At 36.4% G+C, this 25,596-nt stretch overlaps 1 protein-coding gene across 1 annotated transcript in view; it reads right to left on the bottom strand.

The window, feature by feature from the left end:
* COL12A1 (collagen type XII alpha 1 chain) overlaps positions 1-25,596 on the bottom strand; it is a 121,816-nt gene that overhangs the window by 4,769 nt on the left and 91,451 nt on the right. Inside the window, exons 50-64 of the mRNA XM_030809319.1 lie at positions 23,795-23,937; positions 23,401-23,510; positions 19,296-19,445; positions 16,723-16,800; positions 15,513-15,599; positions 14,061-14,114; positions 12,907-13,002; positions 12,314-12,367; positions 11,901-11,954; positions 7,556-7,609; positions 6,047-6,118; positions 2,428-2,463; positions 2,261-2,327; positions 1,056-1,244; positions 49-117 (exon numbers count right to left, since the gene is read on the bottom strand). Of these exons, the coding sequence (XP_030665179.1) occupies positions 49-117; positions 1,056-1,244; positions 2,261-2,327; positions 2,428-2,463; positions 6,047-6,118; positions 7,556-7,609; positions 11,901-11,954; positions 12,314-12,367; positions 12,907-13,002; positions 14,061-14,114; positions 15,513-15,599; positions 16,723-16,800; positions 19,296-19,445; positions 23,401-23,510; positions 23,795-23,937 (1,313 nt within the window). The remainder of the gene's footprint in view (positions 1-48; positions 118-1,055; positions 1,245-2,260; positions 2,328-2,427; positions 2,464-6,046; positions 6,119-7,555; positions 7,610-11,900; positions 11,955-12,313; positions 12,368-12,906; positions 13,003-14,060; positions 14,115-15,512; positions 15,600-16,722; positions 16,801-19,295; positions 19,446-23,400; positions 23,511-23,794; positions 23,938-25,596) is intronic.

Here is a 25,596-nt window from a genome sequence, read left to right as displayed (position 1 = left end):
CTCTCAGTATTTATACTGTTTGCCTGTTTAATATACTAGCAAACCTACCTGGGGGGCCAGGCAGCCCCCGAGGTCCTGGAGATCCAGTACCCCTTTCACCTTTCTCTCCTGGCAAACCTAAGGAAGGAGAAAAAGAGAAAGCACAGGGGAAAAATTATCTGGAAACATGTAATTTTCATCTTAACTGATAATATTTGATTCAAGTAATTCATTTCCTTAGTGAAAGCAGAACCTAATTTTTCACAGAAGTTCACTCTCTAAGCCAAGTTCTTTCTAGACATTTGTGTAATTCTAGATTTATGGCCAAGAAAAAATTTGGCTACAAGGCACGGAAAAAATTATTTGAAGCAAACAAACATGTCTAATATATTTTTAAACAGTAATTAGGAACAGTAATCCTGAAGAAATCATTATAATATCTCATTGAAAAACATATTAAAGGTATTTTATCTTTAGTAGCCCTATTAGTACAGCAGCCAAACCAGTAGAATTATAGAAATTATAGAAAAATTTTCTCTAGAGTATTAAGTACTCCTTTGACAAAAGTGGACACCCAAAATCCTGAAATATCTGGAATCAAATAGTCCTGTTTTTCTCCTTTTCCTTCAACTGCACTTATCTATACCATGAAATTAGAGTCAAACAAACATATAAGACAAGTGCCAGACCCTGAATAAAGGAACCAAAATAAGTTGGATCTAAAACTCTAGGGCTGCCTAAGAACATTCAGTTGCTGCTCGACTCTTGCCGTGGTCACAGAGAGTAATAAGATTTGGGTAGCTGATTTAGTTTGCCAAGATACAGTTTCTCCCATTAACAACGACAAAAGTCAGAAAATAGCATTATCTTTACTGAGATCTGATAAAACCATGCCATTTTTCTAAGACATGGATCTCTATGGCCTATGAGTTGCCTAACAGCTCTTCTGGGGCTGTCCAAATAAGACTAGTGAAAGCAGTTTGCCTAGGTCACGTTCCAGATGCCTTCAACCTGTCCCAACTCCTACATTTGCAAATTCCTTCCTTTATCCCAACACAGAAGCCAGAAATGCCTACCTCGTTCCCCAGGGGGTCCCTGCATCCCTGGTGTGCCCGGGAAGCCTGGCCGCCCCCCAGGTCCAGGTTCTCCCCTGGCTCCTGCGCTGCCAGGAGGTCCCGGTGGACCCGGCGGGCCTGGCTGGTTGCGACTGGACTGGTAATCATTTGGAATCTGATTGAGCATCTGATTGAATCTGTTCATCTGACCTACAAGCAGAAATAAGGCTTGTTAGTAAGAAATGCAATAAAGGAGGGATGAGAGAGTGAAACTGTTTTCTCTCAGTGTCTAGTGAAATCCATCTCCATTCTGCACCCCCTCTAGGAAACAATCTAATTAGAATCCTAAAAATAAAATTAAGACAGTCTAATCATCCAGGACAAAATGGTCCCTGATAAATAACTGTTTCCACAAAATGCTGACCCATAAGCCACAAACATTACTACAAATATAAAAGAGTTGTTAAAGTTTAATATGGCTCTGAAATAAAGTCTTGAGATTTACCAGGTGACATCACTCAAAAGAAAACCTTTTTTATAATTAGATAATTTCACAATTTTTTGTATATCTAAGGCAATGATAATCAGGTTTCAGTGCAAACTGGAATTGCCTGTGGGGCGCCTTGAAAAATCTGTATTTCTGGGCCTTATCTCCAAAGACAATGATTCACTAAGCTTAGGGCATGGTGCAGGAACTCTCACTTCTAACAAGCAACATAAGTGATTCTAAGGCAGGTGTTCCTCAGTACCACACTTTGGAAAACATTGATTAAGACTTCTCAAAGAGCGAGTTATGGGTTTAAGGCCCACACCAGTCTGCAGGTACTGAGCTTCATTACTTAACAGGCCTTATGGAATAAGAAGAGCCTGTGAAAACCAGAGAGGCAAGAGAGAGTTTCCTACCAAAATCAGCTTTCACTGATCAAATTCATCTTGGTGGGCCCCCTTCCTTAAGGTCATAAAATGACTTAAAGATCATAACTTAAAATATGTAATGTCTTAGTACTTAAGTTTGCTGCTATTATTTTACCTTGGGTTATTATTTTATCTTAGTGACAATCTTTAAAATATCATTAACTTTAATCAGATGCAAAACTGACAATGTATAAGAACAAGAGCTTATCGAAATGAAAGAGAAATCTCTTAGAAACTTATGACTCAAACTCTGCATTTTCCTGCAATTAATTTTAAAACAATACATACAGTAAAAAGAAAAGAAATTTTACCACTTATCAATTGTTCACAGACTTGTCTTGCAACTGCTCGCATCATGTTCTGGGAAGCAATGTCTCCCTTGTTGAATTAATGAGAATGATTAACATATTAGTTCTATAGTTTTAGACTTCAATGTTTAACACACAAAATAAAAGTAAGATTTTTAAAAAATACATACCCTATCACCTTTTTCTCCTTTCAACCCAGATGGACCCTGAAAAATATGAATTACATACATTAGAAACTGACAAACATACTCTAAAATGATGCATGAATAGACATAACGATGAAAGAGAACAAGTTCTGTTTTCTAAGGTGTTAGCAAAATGACACATCACATTTATATTCATGTTACATTCTGCTTTTCTATAAAAAGGAATCTAATCTCTCTCTCTCTCTTTCTCTCTCTCTCTCTCTGAAGCACATGTCCTCCAAACCAGTGCACAGATGTGAATTTTGTGGTCACAACTGTAAAAGTTATGGACCATGCACACTTTTTACAATGCAATTCATGATACATATGGAACTAAAATACATATGAAGATTGCCCTTGTACCGCCATACTTTGTTTTATATCATCATGGTTGGTTATCTCAGCTGGTTATTGTGGAACATCCACGAGATTAGTCTCCATTCAGTCTCACTAAGAACCAGCAGGCTGTTGTCAGCTCCTTAGCTCAATATATATCCCTTAACTTCATCCAGTGATTCTTTGTACATTTGAGATAAAAGAAACTGGGTTGAAGCTGGAAACTATCATTCTCAGCAAACTATCACAAGAACAGAAAACCAAACACTGCATGTTCTCACTCATAAGTGGGAGTTGAACAATGAGAACAAATGGACACAGGGAGGGAAACATCACACAGGCCTGTCGGGGGGTCAGGGGCTAGGGGAGGGATAACATTAGGAGACATACCTAATGTAGGTGATGGGTTGATGGGTGCAGCAAACCACCATGGCACGTGTATACCTATGTAACAAGCCTGCACATTCTGCACATGTACCCCAGAACTTAAAAGTATAATAATAAAAAAAATTCTACAATAAAAAAAGAAACTGGGTTTTTCTCTTATTAAATAACTCAATCTGATCCTACATCTAAATACAAGCATAGAATATTTGTCCCTACACTGTCATAAGCCTCTCACCATAAGAGATATTGGAAAAGTTTTCCTTAGAGTGCAACAAGTTTTTGTCTTTCAGTTATATATTTCCAGGCTGCCAATTGCTATCACCGAAGGAACATCTAAATCATTGACAAATCAGGTAATGTCCCATACCAAACCACTTCTCACCATCCCCATGGAAACCACTGCGGTCTAAACCAAGACTCTTGCCTGAAACTACTCCAATACCCTCCTAACTGCTCTCTCTTCTCCCCATTTTGCTACATTATAGTCTATTCTCCACACAAAAACCAGAATGATATTTTTTAAAGAAAAATTAGATCATGTCACTCCTTTGGCTCCAAGAGCCTCCCATCCCATTGCCATCAGATTTTGAGGAAAATAATAATTCCTTATCATGGGCTACATGGTCCATATGATCATCTATGCCTAGCTATCTGACCTCATATTTTATCCCTCTCCATTTAACTCCCTTCACTTTGGTACCCAGACCTGTTGGATGTTCCTTTTACATGTCAGACTCATTCCTCAGCCAAGGCTTTCATTCATGCTGTTTCCTCTGCCTGGAACCCTCTTTCCATAGATCAAATAGCTTTCTCCCTCATTTCATCCCAATGTCACCTCGTCAGAGAGGTTCCTAGATGACTGTATCCAAAATAGCTGCCTTCCCACCAGCAAAATCATTCTCTAACCTCTTACTGTTTCTTGCTTCTTCAGAACACTCATTATCACGGGAACCTATATTTACAAAGTTTTGTCTATATACCCCCCAGAATGTCTATGAAGGCAAGAATTTTGTCTTGTTTGCCATTATATCGCCTGACCCTAGAACACTGGCTAGCATATTGTAGGCACTAAACAAATATGTGTTTATTAATGAAGTATTCTATGAACATCTCATGGAAACATCTCCTATAGAATATCAGGTATTATAAGTTAGCAAGAAGATATCAACTGATTATAATAGCTAATGACATAAGCTAAGAATGATTAAGCCAAGCTCTCTGCTAAGACCTATATATACCTATATGCTATGTTTGGTTTCATTAATTAGAGGAAGGTAAGATAAAATAGGGAAGAAAAAGACAGGAAATTTGCTACTTTTGAAGGACAACGAAAATGAAGGAGAAAAGGGGAAGTGCTGGGGTCTAAATAAATGTATACCAAATTATAATTATCATAAGAAAGACTGGAGTTGTCTATTTATTTGCCAAAAGTATTAGATTTTTGTGGAAACACTAATATTGTATTTGGAGCATTTTGCAAATGCAGGATTTTTTCACATTTACTGCTATTTTGAGATTGTTCTGATTTTTTTGATTGTCCTATTGTTCATGATTTGTAGAAATCATCTTTATTGCTGATATTTAGAGATCATATTTCAAGTAATAGCTGTAGACATTTCTTTTCGGCTTCTAGCTACAGCCATCAATTATATGAGTAATATTCTTATATAAGACACCATTGAGGTCATAGTAAAACAAAATGAAATGCTGAATGGGTAGAAAAGTTTCATATACTTATAATTTCACTTGCAAAGTTTCTACCATGATCCATCGAGGAAAAGAGAGTAATAAAGTCACATGCTAGGGTACACACAGTTTTTAAAGTATTTAGGTTGGTGCAAACGTAATTGCGGTTTTTGTCATTCTTTTTAACCTAATATATCAGGAGTCCTTCTATCTTTATGTTGCTTGCTTAATTTTATGACTCATACAAGGCAAGCCATATCACATAAATGTCCAATCCTAAGTCTGTCTGAAATTACTTTTTTTTAACTTGGGTTTGTATAATTTCAACAATACTTTAAAAAGGAGAAATTCTATCCAGAGAAGAGCCCTGATAAATTTTTGTCACTGTTAATAGTTGGACTTAATTGTCTTTAAGATAAATTTTTATATTTCGGGATGCTATTTGGACAAAAAAATTGCTTAAATAAATTCACACTTCACAAATACAAAAAAAGGATAAGCTTATAAAAAAATATGAAGCCCAAAAGTCATTACAAATATTTGTGTATATTTTAGAAACTTCAAATTCAGTTTTGGAGATACTAATTTGGAAATACTAAATATGTGTACTACTATCTCAACTATTATTTTAACCAAAATATCTGCATAAGAGAAAGTTAAATGGGGTATAAATTGGGGCAGGACAGTATTAAAAAAGTAAAATGATAAAGTTAATAAATAATTTTAATTCTGGTTCTGATGTTCTAGCCTCCTCGACTAGATACAAAAGAACAAATGGAAAGCTGGATAATGCCACAGAAGGGTTAACATTAGCAAGCTAGGGATGGAGGCGCTGTGCACCATCGTCATGTATTTTTCCATCTTAAGCAGCATACCACTCCTAAGTAAAAAGAATCATTTTGCTGAGCCAGCTCTGAGTGTTTATACAGCGCAGAAATATGTGTCTTGGCTCATAATCCCATTCTCCTTTTAAAGATACCCAGTAACCACAATTTTCATCCCAGAATATTATAACAACCCAGAGAGAAAAATTTAGAACTGGTACCCAGTCAAATCCATGAGTTTAGCATGGTTTCAGCAAATGCTTCAAACACATTACAGCAGAGATAACTTAAATATAACAAAGCCTTGCAGTTCTCATTATTTATTTCCACAGTGAAACGACTGTCAGTAGACATGCAAGCTGTCCGCTTACTGGTCTGCCATGATCTCCAGGTTTTCCTGGCTTCCCACTTGGTCCTGTGACTCCCGGGGAGCCTGGGCTTCCCTACAACACACGGAGAGGGAAGGGGACTGTTATGACAAAGGGAAAATCCCATCTAAAGTAAATGAATACAGCCTGTTTTAAACGCGTTTAAATGAAACAACTCATAATTACACATTCAGGAAAAATAAAACCAAATTTTAAGATAACATGAAATAAAAAACTCTTGACAACTACAGTGCAATCCTTATGGACTATATAGTTTTAAAATATATTTTGAGACCAGTTGAAAAATACATGCATATGTATACAATCAGTTTCACAATTTAAGACTATGATCCTAGTAAATTGGTTACAAAGTGGATTTGCAGGAAGCAATTCCCTTTTTTTTTTTAAGTAAGTTTCCTACTACAAGACCAGACAATCCTTCAAAACACAAAGGTTGAAAATTTAGGCTGGAGAAGAATTAAGAAGGTGGCCAGTTTTGTGCTAAGTTGGGCACCATGGTGGCAGAGTCTTCCCTTGTCTGCTGGGAATTGCACTCGCAGCTTAGAAATTCATTTTTCCCTTTGGAGCATTCTCCACACTTTCATTCCCTTCCATCATGTCAGCACCCTTAACCCCACCAAAATCGTAAGATTTTCTCCCTGTTGCTTTTACCACAGCTTCCAGACATTTTGACCCTATACTTAATAGAATGTTTATAATATGTACTGGCCAGTATGTCATGTTCTAAAGCCTAAAATTTTCTTAAAATAGAATGTTCAGATTTTGTCAAGCAATCCTTTACTCCATCAATTATGCAAATGTTAATCTCTATAGTAAATACTTAACATGAAAGTTTGCTGTGCACTTAAATCCCCCATTACCTAAAGATCTATATTTTAAACATAAATAATAAAACTATTTTAACATATGTTCTTTAGTCTTCATATCCTGCCACACAGACGTGGAGGCTATCCATCACCTCAAACAATTTTACTGGGATCTCACCTGGATGCAAGTATACAGATGACAGTTTCAAAATCGTTAGTTTCAGTATTTTTCCCAATATCTTAAGTTGAAGACCCTTTTAGTTGTAGATAAAACTGACTTCCTCAGAACAACTGATGGCTGTTCAATAATAAAGTTATTGAAATTTAAATGTTATAGGCACAGATTCTTAAAATTCTGTAACAGGAAATAACTGAACCACCGAGGTTATAAAACCCAACCACTTAATGTAGGGATGAAGAAACTGAGGCACTAACCAGCCGGTAGCCAGTTAGTTAGAGATTTCTTTTTCTTTTTCTCAAATGTAACTTGATTAAACAGAAAGATTCCGTATTTTAACACATCTGTTTTCTCTAGCACATTTTGATGTAGGTAAATAAAAACACAGGTCCCTCAATGATATACTCCACAGCACAGATGAAATGTGCTTCAAAGGCAGGCTACTAGCAAAATGAGGTGAGAGGGTGGGAGTGAAGGGCACAAAGATGAGACACATTTAGTTCTTACCGGCGGCCCTGGTGGGCCCCTGGGTCCCATTGCACCGTCTTTTCCAGTGAAGCCCTATTGTAAAAATGAAAGTGATTACAGTTAGGGAGGTCATGAGCAAGTGAAAAGAAAAGATGCTAAACAGGTTGCTAAAGCTGAAGGCTGAAGCGAAGGATTTATAGCCCAACACGCTGTTTGGGAGGTAAGCTTTCAATAAGAAGACAAACAGCAAAAAAATAAAAAAATCTTTTCAGTTTAACTTATGCCTTTTACTGAATAATCAATTTCTATGCTCATTCACTTGTATAGTTATAGATAAAACAATTTTAAGAGCCAAACTAATCTTCTCCCAGGAAGGCAGATTCCCTTCATGAAGACATTTTTTGTTTTTGTAATAGCATAAAGAAGTCTAAAGGAAAATTTACCCATTCTGTGGAAAAGTCAATGTCCACAGGCTGGCCCAGGAAGGATGCAGGCGAGAGGAAAGGAAAGTTACTGAGAAAAGCAAGTGGTATCATAAAAGATGATACTATGGTGGCAGAGTCTTCTTTTGTCTGCTGGGAATTGGACTCTCAGCTTAGAAATTCATTTTTCCCTTTGGTGCATTCTCCACACCTTCATTCTCTTCCATCATATCAGCCCCAACAAAACAATAAGAATTTCTCCCTATTGCTCTTACCACAGCTTCCAGATATTTTAGCCATATGTTTAATAGAATATTTATAATATGTACCGGTCAATACATCATGTTCTAAAGCCTAAAATTTCCTTAAGATGGAATCATCAAATTTTATAAAACATTCCTTTACCAAATATGCAAATATTAAGCTCTGTAGTAAATACTTAACATGAAAGTTTACTAAATATTTAAATTCCCCCTTACCTAAGAATATACGTTAAACATAAATAATGAAATTATTTTCACACATGCTCTCAAGTCTTCATACCCTGCCATACATACAGACATACAGAAGTCTATATGGAAAACCCTGACCACCTAATTAGAAGGCTCCCTTCCTCATTTCCTGAGCAACTGTCAGACAGTTAGAACAGGACTATTTATGTCTCCACTCCTGGTGAATTTCTTTCTTCCTCTCCCAAAAGAGGCAAAGCCATTGAGGCAATGGCTCATGCCTGCAATCCCAGCACTTTGGGAGGCCAAGGCAGGAGGATTGCTTAAGCCCAGGAGTTCAAGACCAGCCTGGGCAACATAAGGAGACCCTGTCACTAAAAAATGTGAAAGAAAAAAATAGCCAAGCACGGTGGCACACACCTGTGGTCCCAGCTACTTGGGAGGCTGAGGTGGAAGGATCACTTGAGCCCGAGAGGTCAGGGCTGCAGTGAGCCGTGATCGCACCACTGCACTCCAGCCTGGGTGACAGAGTGGGACCCTATTTAAAAAAAACAGAGGCAAAGCTATCTTAACTGCCCTCCACTCAAAAGAGAGGAAATCCTCAATCCTGATAATAAGCAGTTAATTTTTCTAGTGCTCTGTCTCTCTTCAATACACACAAAGGCCAGAACTGCTTCAGCGTCAGTTCACCAGGCAGGAACAGAGCACATCTCCCCACAGGCTTGATCTCTGGCTCGTGCACCCGCGTTTATATGTTATTTTTTCTCTCTCTCTGTACAGTGCCAAATGACCTCTGCCTGGAATGAGTCATCCTGCTACCCAGTTAGCATTCACTCTCAACAGCAGATCTCTGAAATCCAGCCGAGGATTTCTGAGTCAGGTCATTTTTTAGAGTTGTTGCATTCCTCTGTCAGAGATTTTTGTCTCATTTTCTGCAGAGAATGAAAGTAATCATTTCATCCATATTCTTGGATTTTCACAAAAGTTGACCATTTGGATCTCTTCCTGAATTAACTATCCACACTTTTTATTAGTACATTGACTTTACAATAGAAGTTTAAATTATTCTTTTTACATTTGTTGGAAATATTCCACTTACCCCAAAAAAAACTTTTTTCAGAAACTTTTAGGGATAAGATTTCAGACTGTTTTCTGGAAGATCTAGGCCTGATTAACAAAACACAGATCCTAAGCCTATCTGATGTAACACCAATATCACTTCTAAGGGCCACTTAAGAAAAAAATTCCCTATAATATTGCTTGGACAATTTGAATAAAATTTCTTCCACCCAAGTTTCTCCAACTACTATATAGGATGTTTTTTTTTCATTTTTTATGGTAAGTATCATATTTCTAAATAACTAATCGTCCTTTAGTCAGTCTAAGAACTTTCTGATCAACCATTTCCTTTTAGAGGAAATATATTCATAAATTGGAGTGAAGAAGATTTATTACGAAGTACTCAAAAAGGCTACCCACTATGACATCTGCAGAACTTCGTGCCACAATTTTATTTTATTCTTCATTTTTTGCTGCAAGCCACAGCAGTTATTTCCACTTCTACCCAAGTGAGGATGGCTGAGAAGACTGATGGCCATTTTCATAGATACACATGTACAGATACCTGTATATGTGGTTCTTTTTTTACTTTCTAATAGCCCCCAGCACTGTGCCTCATTTCAAAAATCATCTGTGCTGAAGACAATCTCTGTATCTTGTTTCTCCCTACTTGATCCTGCTAACAAGTCTTCATTCCTCACCACAACTCCTGGCCTTGATCTCTTGTGCCTCCTTCTCTTCACTTCCACTACTGAGTTCAAGTTTTGTTTTGTTTTGTTTTGTTTCAGCTGAGATTCCCATACTCAAAGTCTCTCTAATGTTCTAAAATTTTTGATACCCCACCAGCTATGCACCATCCTTTTTGCATTAGTGGTAGTTTACTAAGCAGTAGGTAGGTACACAGGCTGTGAAGGAAAAGGGAGAACAGTTTCCTGAAAAGTTCTCTTGCCCTCATTCCAGGGTGGCCTCACCACAAAGCTGGACACAGATTAGAATTTGAGAATGGAAGAGCACAGTCCTTTCCAGTCCCCTTACTTTTCAGGGATGCAGTTAGGCTGCCTGATGGTGATGGCTGTCTGAGAACAAGTCCAGAAAGATAGTCCTGCTGGGAAGTGTGCTAGGGAACCCACCGTGTGTCTGCATGAAGCCCACATTGGGGTGGATGTGATGGAAACAACGTTTCAGTCGTAGCAGCAGCAAGCAAGTCAGCCCATTGCCACTTCTCAACTGCAATATTCTGGGGTTTATGTTCTAATAAAGAAGACTGACTTGTCACCCTTGTACTCTCACTGTTGTCCTTTATTGTAAAATAAGAATTCAAAAAAAAAAAAAAAAACCTAAAGTGCCAGTCTCAAAAGAGTCAGAAGATGTATATGTCAGAACTACCTCCACATCCCATATCCCAGAAAATTCAGTTTTCTCTTTGACCTCTCTATTATGTCTCCCCCAAACTCAAAAGGAGGCACGGGAACAAATAAAGTTCACTGGCATATCATCTACCATTTTGTATTTTCTTAGGGCAAAGCTTTGCTCCCTCTGAATGGCCTACCTCTCTGCCCAGTGGTGTCTTGGAGGTGTTAAGGTTGATAGATTTATGTTTAGTGGCAGCTGTTATAGTGTTATAGTACTGGCTTCCTCAGATCCTGCTGCTAGTCATATATTTTAACTTGATTGATTAATCAAAATACAAACTACTCTCAGACTATTATTGGAACCATAAGATGCTGAAAAATCATTAGTTCCTTTGTTTTGAGAAACTCTTAAAAGTTTCTGGGTTCTTTTTATTAAAGCATTTGTGGTCTCCTATGGAACCAAATATTTCACATTATTGATGAACAGAACATAGAGGTCATGTTCACCATGCTTCTCATTAACTTATCCTAGAGAAGACTGGGTTTCCTGTACTGCTTTCATGCTAAGTCAAGACCAAACCTGAAAGCTGCTACCAATAGGCAAATTCCCTACTAAATACCAGCTGTCCACCCCACCATCAAGGCCTAGAAGTGGTATTTGAGTTCTAAAGGTGTAGACAGGATATCTTGAGTTTGTAGAAAGTGCTATGGGAGTCAAGGCTACCCTCATGGTTACAGAAAAGCTGCCTCACAACTAAGATTTTAATTTTAAGATTTAAAACAATTTGCTGAGATTCTTGAATCTCTTTTTAATCAGCTAAAATTCCTTTTCTGGACTTCTTTTTATGAATATGATACAGTAAGAAATTTTCTGAAAATTAAAATTTCAAATACTTCCCTAGAGTCCCACCATTTTATTTCAAAGACCTTGAGATTGATCTGATGTTGGACGGTCCACTGACATTAGCTTTGCAGCTTTGCAGCTTTCCACAAGATACATTACCAGCCTTGCAAACTGGATTTTGAAGGGTTCTTAATGAATAGGCAACCATGTGACATCATTTCCAACATCATTCATTATAGCCTGCTCAAGAAAACTTACTCTGTCTCCTGGAGGTCCCATTGGTCCTGGTGGGCCAGGTAATCCTGGGGTTCCCTGCACAGAAGGAAACAAACAAGTGAAACATTATAATATACTTCCTGTGTGGGAGAGAATCCTTGTTATTTTCCAAATGTTTATTTTTTAAATTCCAGAGGCTCTGAATAGAAACAGGAGAACAGAGCCAAGCACATGGCCAAGCATACAGTAGACGCTCAGTCAACGAGCAGATACCTGAATTGAATAGCACCAACTTGAAGGCTAAGACCAGGGTATGAAATGGAAATGAGGTGACGCACGTATCCAGGCTTCTGCTTTGCTACTTAACCTGGATTCACCTTTTGAGGTACTACAAAAGGAAATTTTCAAATAGCAAATGACAGGGGGAAGAAAAGGCAACCTAGAGACCAACTCACTGTTCGGCCTGGAAGTCCTGGCTCTCCAGCATCACCTTTCATCCCTTGGCGACCCTAGAGTGAGCAATGGGAAAACAGTTCTCAGGCGTTTCACGGAGATTAAGCAAAAAAGGAAGACATGAGTCACTTATGAAATCTTCATCACTTCATAAATCCAGTGTAAGCGTTCAGAATGAGCACAGAAGGGTATTTTTGAAAGGAGATGAATAAACCTTTTTTGAATTAATGCTCACTTTTTAAACTACAAATGCTGTGTTATAACTTCTACTTAGAATGTTATGGGGTAATTTTATATAATTATGGGATATTATACCTACCTTAAAAGAATATAGTTTAACATAGGGGATATCTACTTATAAGAAAATGCTTAATAAAGTCAAATAAGTAGCAGTAATTTTTTCTACACAGTTTTATATTATTACATAGTCTATTTACATATCTAAAATAACAGTCATCATAGAGACTGCTATCTCGGTGACTAACCTCATTGAATTATCTGAGAAAACACTTGATTTGGCAAAATGTAGAAAAGATTCATGTAACTGAATGTTTATCCGCCATTCTCATTTAATACAGAAAGGCTTTGTGCTTACTTGCTCTCCCGGAATAGAGAGTCCATTGGGTCCCTGAGGGCCTGGAGGACCCTGGGGCCCTGGAGGACCTACGTCTCCACGAGGACCAGGGGGCCCCTAAAATACACAAGAGAGAGACAACCACAAAGTAATGTAATACCTTTTCAGTGCAGACATTTAGTCAGACACTTGCCGTCATAACTCTAAGACATCAATCATATAATCTTTGTAAACATTTTAGAAATCTACATCTATGAATATATTTATTAATGTAATTCCTTTCTTCCCTTTACTATTGAAAAGTACAATAAATTTACAGGAGCACTTACATTTCCATAAAAGTCCTATTAGAAATAGATTTTTTAATAAAATACATTGCATATAATACATTCATATATTAATTTTCATAGATTTACATGAGATTAAATGCTTAAGTTTCACTGGATTTGATTTAAGCTAGTCCTCATTTCTCTTAGACTTCAGCTTATTTCTGGGACTAAAGGATATATAAATCAAGCAAGGAAAGAAAAGATGCCCATGGATGAGGTGCCCTGTGCTGGAGCTCTTTTGCAATCTGTCTAGATGGAAAAGGCACAACCTTGGCATCAGGCCTGGGTTAGCATCCTAATCTTGCCCTTTCCTAATGGGGTTATTTTATCATTAATCATATTATGACCAAAAACTACACATTATCTTCATAAAATATTCCCCCGAGAAGCTTGAGTTGTCTTACAGAAAACCAGTGTGGAGCTGGCAGAAGGAGCAGGTGACCCCTTGTGAGCACATACGCAGCCACTCAGCATTTTTTTCTGAGACTGGTGAAAAAAGCAGCAGAAGTGCTCCCAACGGGCTCCAGCTCTCTAGCAGTTTCTGCTCCCTGTGGGGTGTGGGTACCCCCTCTGCTTCCCCATATTCTGGGCAAGGCCTTAAAGATCTTCTGCAGCTTCCCCATGTGTAATTGTTACAGCTATGACACGCATCCTGTGCATTTCTTTCTCTGGCTAGTCTAATCCATCATTATGACATCCAGAGATAAGACAGAGGTAATTACATTACCTGAGGCACACTAAACCTGAGCTAACTTGCTCAAGATCACATACCCCCTTTGTGAAAATTTGAACAACCAGATTTCAACATATAGATAAAAATTTAAATGCACTCTAAAATATACTTACAATTGCCCCACTGATACCTCTTTCACCTCTGGGACCTTTGGCACCAGGCCCTCCCTAAAATACATAGAGCATATAGTAGTGTGAACATAGGAAGAAGTTGATATACAAAAAGTGCTTCAAGAAAAAGTGCAATTTCCAGACAATTATTATTCTACAGCTGCTTGCAAAATATTGAAGCAAATATTTCATGTCATACAAATATGTAAGGCAAGAGAATTTCAAAACTTTGTACATTCTGAGTGTCTCTTTTTTTAATTATGTTTCAAATTTCAAATTTTCATTTGAAAATTTGAGGTTTATTGGGAAAAGCAAACATTATACTACTTGTATACAATAAAGAGAAAAATGAGCTTTGGATTTATGTGAATTACATTCCTCGGGGAAAATGATGGGCAAAAAGAAGAGTATCTTAAATCGCTCAGAATATTAGAACATGTACTTAACAGGAATTCAGAAACAACTGAACAAAGAGGACATAAATATCACAGTGACATCCAAGCATGTTACCTCACAACTACAGGGGAAAAAATCCCAACATCTCAAAAACATCTAAGTCACATCCAGGATATAATTTCATGATTATAAATATAAATCACTGTTACTAGAAAAAAAGAATGGTAATCCCAGTGACATTTTGATTCTATATATGAGGAGCTGGCTTGTAATTAACCTAAAAATCGGTCTACATTATTTGCTATGACCCAAGAATAGTAAATTTTCATGTTCTGTGAATCCCTGAGCTGTTCCTATGTTAATTACATATTTTCTTAAAAGAAGCCAAGGGAGATTAGAGCTATCCTCAAAACTGGCCCAGATCAGATACTGCATTGACTAAATCAAGGGGCTTCACGTTGATCAATGAACTCTATCACTGCAATCTTCAATGATTTGCCTTGCACTTTCTTGGCCTTCCCTCCCAACCAATGGATAAATCTAGATGCTCATAGTCTTCTCACTCAAGTTATTCCAAACCCAGAGTTTATGATATCACATGTGTAAATTACCCTCTCTCTATGTTATTCTCATGATATGTCTGCCATATAAGGTGCACATGTTCTAGGTTCTCAACAAGTTGTTCTTGGGTCAGCCTCTCAACTATGGCTTTATACCAAACATATAAGAAGCTTTCGGGAGATGTAAGGAATGTTCAGTCATGTAATTACAGATGGAAATCCAGGTTCATATCTTTAAGAAAAAAGCTCCTGAAGACTAGCCGATATTATCATTCTTGCATGGCTGAAGAAATATGTCAAATGCCAGAATCAAATATTCTTCCTGATTTACTCCATTTCAGATGGCCAAATATACTAAAAAGATGGTCTGCGATTTAGCTTGCTCTATCCTAGAAAACCTGGATGAATTGAAGCATTTTATTGACTCCATACTGGCAAATAGATAATCACTCTAAAGATTTCAAAGGAAAAACCAGAGGAACTATTTCAATTTCCTTACTGCAGGGCCTGGAGGTCCTGGAGGTCCAACGCTGTCCTGTGTACATGTGCAAGAATTTGGAAAAGCAGGGCATTTTGCCTCATCTCTCTGAAATTTTGAAAAGAATATTTACCTTTAATTTAGAGGAAAAAAATGACTTCCCATCCCCACCCCCACTTACATACACAAGGAAGTCTGTTGCCCAACTTAAAGAAATAATTTTAATTATCATTATGAATAGTCTTATGTTGAAACTTGCTGTGCTCCTTTATGTCTTTATTTTATGCATTACGTTAGGAAACCTCACCGACAAAGAAATGTTTACAAGACCACTGAGATCTCTGGTAATTTAATCCAATTTCCTCTAATCCAGTGTTAGAGACTTGTTGTGTATCTCAAATATCAATTCCCATTTGGAAAAAAAATCCAAAATTCTTTACTCTTTCTCCATTATCCACATTGTTTTGTCCCTCACCTCGTTCAGGTCTCTGCTTAATCTCCCCTTATCACTGAGGGCTGCTACTACCTACCATCACTGTCTGTCCCTTTGCCCTGATTTGTTATGCATCCTAGGACTTCACTGAATAACATAGTATATACGTCCTTATTAATTCTTTCTCTCCCAGTGCCTTTCACTGGAATACTCACTTTTTACTGGCTTAACACAAGTACACAGATTGGTGCCTAGCTTATAATAGGTGCTCAAAAAATATTTGCTGAATAAATAATGCACACTCTTCCTGTGGATGTATGTGGGTCTTTGCTGGCCAAAAGCTTCAAATCCATCACCAACATTCAACTTTGTAACTATTACCACCTACATAGATACTATTAAAGAAAAATCATCATCTCAGAAAGAATACTATGGTTATTTCTACCATCTAAAAAACCTTAGTCATCCAGAAAGGGGCTGGCTTGTTTTGTAAAATGCTGATATTTTACAAGCAACAAGAGGGCTTTACAGTAAGTGGGCTTATCAAACACATTAACTCAGCAGGACTTTTCTGTTAGGGAGAATTTCCAGATATACTCTGTGCATTACCAGCTTGTGAGGGAGGGATCACACAGGCACTGGCTTTTCTGTAGTAGCTGGTGAGCACCCACACATCGCGTGTCTTTTAGCTCCATCCTGAAGATGCAACTGTGGAGTGCTACTTCCTCTCCCAGGAACAAGGGTTTATCCCTGGGGGACTGTTAAAGCCATGGCAGAATTCAATTCTGTTTTACTTACCCTAGAAGGAATATCACAGCATCTGTCTCTACTGGTCCACACTGGACTGCAGACAATGTCAAAACTCTGGATTTGGAACTGCAAACAACCAACAGCAACATCAGCTAAAGATGCATGAGAAACATTTTATATTGGCACTTCCACATTTTAACATTGCCAACTTCTCACACAGACTCTCTCAAGGGTGTGAGCCATTGAGAGCAATGTGATCCTTACTTCATGAGGAAAGAACATGAAAACATATGCCTACGAGAAAGAGATAGAAAAGTGAAACATGTATGTGAGATTCCCACTCCTGATTCACTTCTTTGGCCAAAATGCAATGTTTGAACATATGCCTACGAGAAAAAGATAGAAAAGTGGAAGGTGTATGAGATTCCCACTCTTGATTCACCTCTTTGGCTGAAATGCAATGTTTGAGTGAGTTTTGTTCCACTTGTTTGTTAGGTATTTTCTTTTTTCTTTTTTTTTTTTTTTTTTTTTTTGAGACAGAGTCCCACTCTGTTGTCCAGGCTGGAGTACAGTGGTGGGATCTTGGCTCACTGCAACATCTGCCTCCCAGGTTCAAATGCTTTTCATGCCTCAGTCTCCTGAGTAGCTGGGATTGTAGGCGTCCACCACCATGCCCAGCTAATTTTTTTGTATTTTGTAATAGAGGCGGGGTTTTACCCTGTTGGCCAGACTGGTCTTGAACTCCTGGACTCCGGTGATCCACCCAAAGTGCTAGGACTACAGGCATGAGCCACGGTGCCCAGCCTTGTGTTATTTTTTAAGAGAATATTAATTTCTATAATTAAATGAATTTGAAGCCTACACACATTTAAGTCAAATTTGTTTTTTGTTTTGTTTTGTTTTGAGATGGAGTCTAACTGTTACCCAGGCTGGAGTATAGCAGTGTGATCTTGGCTCACTGCAACCTCTGCCTCCTGGGTTCAAGAGATTCTCCTGCCTCAGCCTCCCAATCAGCTGGCATTACAGGCGGCCACTACCACACCCAACTAATTTTTGTTTTTTTAGTAGAGATGGGGTCTTACCATGTTGGCCAAGCTGGTCTCAAACTCCTGACCTCAAATGATCCACCCGCCTCGGCCTCCCAAAGTGCTGGGATTACAGGCATGAGCCACCGCACTCAGCCTAAATCGAGCTTTAAGAGCCCACCCTTATAGAAAAGTAACATAAAAGTAAACTAAAGAAACAATTCTTCACGTATTCTACAATTGATGCTCTTCTTTTTAGAAATTATTACCAAGGGTTTGACCAATAACTTTTCTGATATCCTCAACTATTTCAAGATAGCATATATTTTATATCTTTCTATAGTTTAAAAATAAACTACTTATGATAAAAAGTAAAAAGTTGTTTAGACAATGTTATTCTTTTAACAACCTGATGTAATTGTTATACTTAAATATCAGATTCAATATTCAACAGAAGGTTTGGATTTTAATCAAAATTATATTATGTTTGAACTAATTGTTTCTATATTGTGGAATAAAAATTTTCCTTTTGAATCTAGAAGAAAATCCTGTACATGGAAGAAAGCTAAATTAAATAAATAAAGCCATTTTTAAAATAATAACTATAGAAGTCAAACAGGCTAGCTTTGCTTTTAGGACAATAGGTCTATTGATTGACATTGATTGATTGATTGATTGATTGATTGAGACAGGGTCTCAGTCTGTCACCCAGGCTGGCGTGCAGTGATGCCGTCATAGCTCTCTGCAGCTGCAAATTCCTGGGCTCTAGCAGTCTTCCCACCTCAGCCTCCCAAGTTGCTAGGAATACAGGCACGTGCCACCACACTCAGCTGATTGTTTTTTTTTCTTTTTTATAGAGACAGGGTCTCACTATGTTGCCTAGGCTGATCCTGAACCCCTGACCTTAAGTAATTCTCCTTCCTTGAACTCTGAAAATGCTGGGATTATAGGCATGAGCAATGGTGCCTGGCTTTGATTGACATTTACTATGAATTTAATTAGCTTGGTATGATGACAACTTTAAATTTTCCCTACTAGATAACATTGTAAATGGGGTTGGCATGCTCCTGCCTCAAACCTGAGATAGTGAAAGTTGTGAGTAATGGGGTCAGCTGGATGCCCTACTCCAATGATCCTTTTGATACAGGCAGCCGAATGGCTCCTCTGTGAGCAAATGTGGGCTCTGGTGAAAGTTGCAACTAGTGTCCCCAAATGCTTAATATCCTGATTGTACAAATCTGTATTAACAATTATAGCTGAAGTACAAAATAGGAACTATTTTCTATTTCACTGGGTATGCTGGCAACTCTTTGTGTGGTGTTCTCCAATTTGATCCTGTTTCAAGATGACTACATGGTGTTCCCTGGTGCCTTGACATCTTATTTTGTTTCTAGTAAGTAGTTAAAGCACATTATTATGTTCTGTGGACATATTTTCTCAATGTACTTCTTCCGATGTTTTGATCTGATCAAGAAATTTGACAACTTAAAACTCACTGAGAAAAATAGAATAAAATAAAACCCAAAGAGTTGTTTAGAAAAATGCCATTTCAATCTTAACACAAGATACCAAGAAAAATAAAAATGTGTTACTCACTGCAGCTGATTTCCTTTCCCCTTTAAGGAGTTTTCCAAGAATTTCATAACCATCAGTTGTTATATTTCCAGCTTCCTTGATGTCTTTTTCTATAATTTCATAGCAGTCAATGTAAATCTTAACACTTTTTGAGGTCACTACAATATGAACCTAAAAAGATAATTTGTTTCCATTATAAAATTTCTACACTAAAAAATTAGCTGACTCTGCATAGTTTCGATGAGATTTTTTTGAAGTTTTTTAAGCTATTCTCATCCTAAATCAAAAGTCTTACTCTAAAAGTCCAAGAACAGTTGGCAATGTTGATGAAATCATTTGCTAATAATATGAAATTAGACAAGCCACTTAACCTCTGGTCTCAGTTTCCTACAAACATATACACATGCGTAATTTCTTATTTTCCCACTATCTACTCTTACTGAGATGACCAGAGAGCATGTAGTAGATGAAATGACTTTGTAAGCTATAAAGAGCTACCCAAGTAGAGGTTAATAAATCATGTATATACTATTATATTCACTACAAAGAAATTTCCGATGTCTTCCACTAATTTTGCTAAATTCAACTTTCAGTTTGTTGTTCCCCAATCTCAGGCAGAAATAATCTGCATACCATATAGATATCTCATACAGTAAAGAACTAGCATATGTCTTCTATAGGGATTCAACTCTGGAAATCAATAGAATTCAGGATTCGATTTCCTTTTAAGGAAAGAAGTTTATATTGATTTATTTTTCATTTGCTACTGAAGACACACAGAATGTTAACAACTCTATTAGTATAGATAATGAATAAAATGTTTGTATTTCAACAATGTAAAGAATGGTCCTGGGTAATCCTTGTCTTTATAGTTATGCTCAGAGTTTCTACTTATCACAGCACAAATACTGAAGTAAGCCCTTGATAATTACTTTGAAAAGTCTGGCAGCAAATTAAAAGGGACAGAAATTCCCTTAAATGCTCTCAGTCAATAAGCATAAGAATAATTTCTAAAGTATTTTTAAACTAAATATTTTTCCCACATGGAATCCCCGCCAAAACATAAGTTTACTGCATCTGTGATAAATATAAATTACATATTGCTTTTATTTAAAAGTAATACATAGCTTACTAAAAATAAATGCCCCCAGGACAATCAACTAATACTGAACTCAAGAAGAACACCATGCTAAGATATTTTTTATCTAATAAGAACCAAAACTTTTTGGCTCATATATGAACAACCACAGATGCAAACATTGACAAGGCATGTGAAAAACCACAGTATCCAGAAAAATTATTTCAAAATTTTTAATTTGTGACAAAATTATTCCAGGAACACTTGTCATTGAATGATAACCATAGAGAAACACATTCTAAAAGTACATTTTGCTATAATGTATTCAGTGTGTTTTACTGCAGTTTAAACAAATGCATAGTTACATTTCAGATTGGGCCCGTCATCTGTAGATCATTGTGCCACGTATGTAGAGTAACCAATCTATTTCCTAAATGATGTGTTGTTAGTCCCAGACCAGTAGAAAAAAATAGGGACCCTCTTGTCACCCATCTCCCTTCCCAGACTCTGCCATTCTAGTTCTCTTTCTTATTATAAACGTCTCACATGAATCCATGTCATCTTTCAACAATAGAAGGGAGACACAAAAAAAGCTTTTCAAGAGAATCCCCAGGAAGGGATAACTGCCTGTCATTCCTTAATTAAACTATTTTAGTTAATCCCTCTCCCCAAAGGTCCCTCTCCCTGTCACTGTCACTAATTTCCTGCTCTTGAAATATTGCTCATTCTCATCCCAAGTTAGAAAAACTTCAATTCAGGAATTAGACGGAAAGTGAAGAAAGAGTGCTTGAATCCTTGGCTCAGTAAAAAATGTGAACAGCTGAGAGTGATTGAAGGTGGTACTTGAATTGATGAGATGAGAGTGGGCCAATGGGATGGGGGTATTTTATGCTTGCAATTTGCAAGATGCTGGATCTTAGATTAAACTGGTTCAACACATACACACACACACAATGGTAACTGTAGAGGTAATAGATATGTTAATTAGCTTGATTGTGGAGATCATTTCACAATGTATGTGTATATCAGAACACCTCATTATACAGCTGAAGTATATACAATTTTTCTATATGACATCTCAATAAAGCTGTTTAAAAAGAAAGAACGAGTTTAAGGAATGGAGGAGAAAAAAGAGCACAGTGGGGAAAAAGGAGAAACTAAAAGAAAGACAGATTATTAAAATAAAAAACAAAGAAGAAGGTAGAGAGTTTGGAAAGAAAAGACAGAGCTTGTGAGGAGAAAAAATGGGCATTATATAAAACCCAAGAATGCAAATGACTTTCTGGGGAGGCAAATGGTATAAAGAAGAGAATGTCAAAAAAAAGTGTCTTGATTTACAATCATTAATATCACTACAGACCTCTAAAAAATACTGCCTTTTAAAATTTTCAGATAAAATGAAGCATTCCATGACAGTTGGAAATTTTTAAATAGCAGTTACCAAGTGGTTATCAGTGGTTTAGCAGATGATCAGATTCTCAATATCTTCAGTGGTTATGAAAGGAAAAATAAAAATAGTCCTTTTTAGCAAGTTACTCAAATGTAAGTTTCACTGAGCCTCAAAAGTTCATAAGACCTTTGCCAGATTCAACATCTAAGATCAGATAAGGATCAGTTAAAGCCAATAACACTTGCTAAACTAGAACTTGCTTTTCTCATGAGGCATTTATCTTACTGCACTTCACTATGGAGGTCTGTAAACCTTTAAGTAGATATACGATTGTACTCAGGGATTTCTGTTTTTCCTTTTTTTTGTTATCACTAATATGTACATTGAAGCTTCCTTGAGCTTGATGAGGAGAGTCCTTTACCATCCTTATCAAAAATCTGATTGACGAATAAGAACAACACTCTGGAAAGAAAGCAAGATTCCTTGGGAGTAGAAACAGTAAGAAATACTGCTAAATCTACTCAGGTAGAAGAAACTTCTTCAATTTTCACTTGAGAATCAGCTTGAACTGGAAACATCTGTCTTTTATGTATAAGGGCTAATCTTTCTACATGCCACACTGGAGAAATTTTAAAGCATCTGTGCAACAACATAATCCAATGGATGAAGAAATACTATTAAAAAGTCAATTCCTACACATGAAGGGGAACAACACACACTGCGGCCTATCAGATGGTGTCAGGTGAAAGGAAGGAGAGGATCAGAAAAAATAACTAATGGATACTAGGCTTAATACCTGGGTGACAAAATAATCTGTATGATAAACCCCCACTACACGTTTACCCATGTAACAAACCTGCACATCTTGTACACATACCCCTGAACTTAAAATAGAAGTTTTTTTAAAAAGTCTATTCCTAACCTCCATTCTTAACCTAGATCATTCTTTTTATTTCTAATGCTTCCAACTTCAGTATTTTCTAAGTAAGAAGTGCTTCTTCTTTGTCAACGAATTATCCTTTAGAAACCTGAAAAAAAATTTCTACTATCTGCTGGATGTTGACATACAGAAAATTGATTAAGATAATCAAGAATAGACAATCCCTAGAATGCTTCTTAGAACTTTTAATAAGATTTTCTAGAGAATTGTGTTTTTAAAGAATAAGTGTGTTCACATAAAAATTAATCTCATAAACATTTATATTAATTATTTTGGTAGATATCGATAACTTTTGGATTCATAAAAATAATTATTCTGCATTTCACTGGCATGTTTGTACTTTTCAATAAAAAGCAAGCAGAAGAAATATTATCAATTAAAATATAATCCACTAAAACCAAGCTTTTCAAACTAAATGACATAAAGATTCATAACAAAATGGTAAGCAGAAAAGTAGGTGGATAATATATACACTATATGATTCGAATTTTAAAAAGAAATAAGCATTAAAAATATATCAAAATGTTACTAGTTATCTCTTGATTAGTATATTGTTTTATTTTAAATATTATTTGAATTAACCAAATTCTCTAAAATAAGATTTTATTTTTAAAAGACATAGTTATAATTCTACCAATTTAACATGACATTTTAATAAATAATAAATTTGTTTTGTATTTTTTCTAGAAATAAGACTTGAATAATCTTATGTTTTTACCTTATGAAAACTTCCATAAAATAATGTCTTTACTTCTTCTTTGTCAAATGTAACAGTTTGCACCTCGCCTCTTGTATCCTTGTTAAAGAATGATAACGTCTTGCTAGAAGCTGTCATCAACATAAAAGTGTTATTAAATCATATGCATTGTATACTTTTTATTTAAAGTATTAGCAAATAAATCTTGTTGGAGAGATTTCTTTAAAAATATAATAATTCCAGTTATGATAAAATGCAATTAGGATATTTACTGATGTGTTATACTTGGAAAAGTTCAAACATGAAAGTATATATCAAATATGTATATAGTCTATATTCAGAAAGTTTTTTAAAAGAGAAAAGAAAAACATAATCAAAACTAAGTACGCATGTGCCTTAAGATAAAAATTCTTACGATCTGCAATCACTCCAACTTGTGGTTTGTAGTCTCTGTCTGTGATTTGCCAAATTGCAAAAGGGTCACTGGGAGTTTCTGGGAGAAGTCTGAATAATAATATAATCGTGTATGAAGGAGGGAGTCCATTTGGGTGTAGGTCTCTGTTGGATAAAACAAAAGAAAGAAAAAGGAGAGGAAAGAAAAAAAGAAAAGAAGAAAGAAAGATTGATTGCTTTAACATCAAGAACAGATACTCTTTTAAATCTTTGCACCAGAATCTCATATGGGTGGTATTAGAGGCTATTTATAATAATCTGGCTCCTCTGACTTCTCCTTAGAAGGAGAAAAATTTAGGAAGCACATCAAAAGAACAAGCACTAAAGATCAGTTATGTAAATTATAATCGATTATTTCTAATTTGATAAAGTCACAAAAGCCTGGGAAATTACAAAATAGTCTTTTATCCTACTGTTAATAACTAATTTTTCTAGACACAGAGTATTATAAAATTATATGATAATTTTAGAATGATAAACATTATGACTGTGGGTATCATTTAAAGAGAATGAATCTTACTAAATATACTTAATTTCCAATGTCAGCTGTATGAGATCATAAAATGGCTTAAGTTTTTAATTTCTCTCTCCCTCCCTATCAGTAATAGTTTTTACACTTCCAAATTTCTCCCCTGAAATCAAATAAATCACCCCCAGAGTTCATACATTCCCAAAAACAAAATCCATTTTAAATGTGATGGCCATATACATGTGCAAACATTTGGTGATGATAGAAGAATGTGAATTAATTGAAAGGAAATGTTTCTTGGCTCTCAGCTGTAACACAAAACAAAAAACAAAAAATTGGTCCCATGTGTCCCTCCAGAGTCTAGTCAATCATTGTTCTGGGGGAATCTTTGAAGTGGAATTGATGGTTTTCTATCTGAGACCATTTAATAACAGTGTCTCCCTGAAGGTAAGAAAAAGAACCAGATAATAAGCTCATAGAAAAGAAGCTATTCCTCCATGAATTTTGATAGAGGACACAGAGCTTTCGTGTCCTAATACCACACTACTAATGCCATCTTGCTTTTAAAACATATGCTCTGGGTAAGCTGATATGATGTCTTTTATATGTTCAAGAACTATCTTTATAATATTCTATGTTAAAAATAATATTTTCTCCACATCAACTCATCTCTCACCTAGCCCATTTTTCTCCTTCCTTAATTAGTGCTTGTGAAAAAATTATGTAATTGTATTTATGTTTCTTTCCTTTCAGTCAAAAGTTCTGATGCTTGAGAAAACAATAGGCTGTCATTAGTTAAAATGCAGAAATCATATGTTGAGCTGACTGGAAGAGTTAAACACTGGGTATTACGGTTCACTGAAAAACCTAGAACTCCGAGCCAACATGGTAACCATTAAAGGAGTTAGAGACTTACACTGTGGTCACACTACAACGATACGATCTGTGCCTCTTAAAATAAATTAGCTTTGGTTTTAGTCTGAATTTTCCATCAGCTTTCTCAGAGCATTTCATATTTCAGACATCATTCCTGACCCTGTCCTGAGCTTACACCACCTTTATTTCTCACTGTTCTTTTCTTTCCATAAATTGGCAAACATATTTTTCAACATAAAAAGTTTTCATTTTAATGAAAAAGAAATACAGATTTCAGTTATCATACTCAGGTGCAAACATTCATGAAGTAAAATAGCATCTACAGCTACACAACAGATTGCTAGCGCGTCAGCCAATAAAAACTAAATGCCAACTGTCTGATCACGGACAAGAAAAACTACCTTTCATTTTCTAGAGGT

Source organism: Nomascus leucogenys, chromosome 3 (assembly GCF_006542625.1).
Source record: "Nomascus leucogenys isolate Asia chromosome 3, Asia_NLE_v1, whole genome shotgun sequence".
Taxonomy (NCBI): Eukaryota; Metazoa; Chordata; class Mammalia; order Primates; family Hylobatidae; genus Nomascus; species Nomascus leucogenys.
The sequence above is the reverse complement of the archived record's forward strand: the minus strand, read 5'-3'. Positions and strand labels throughout refer to the sequence as shown.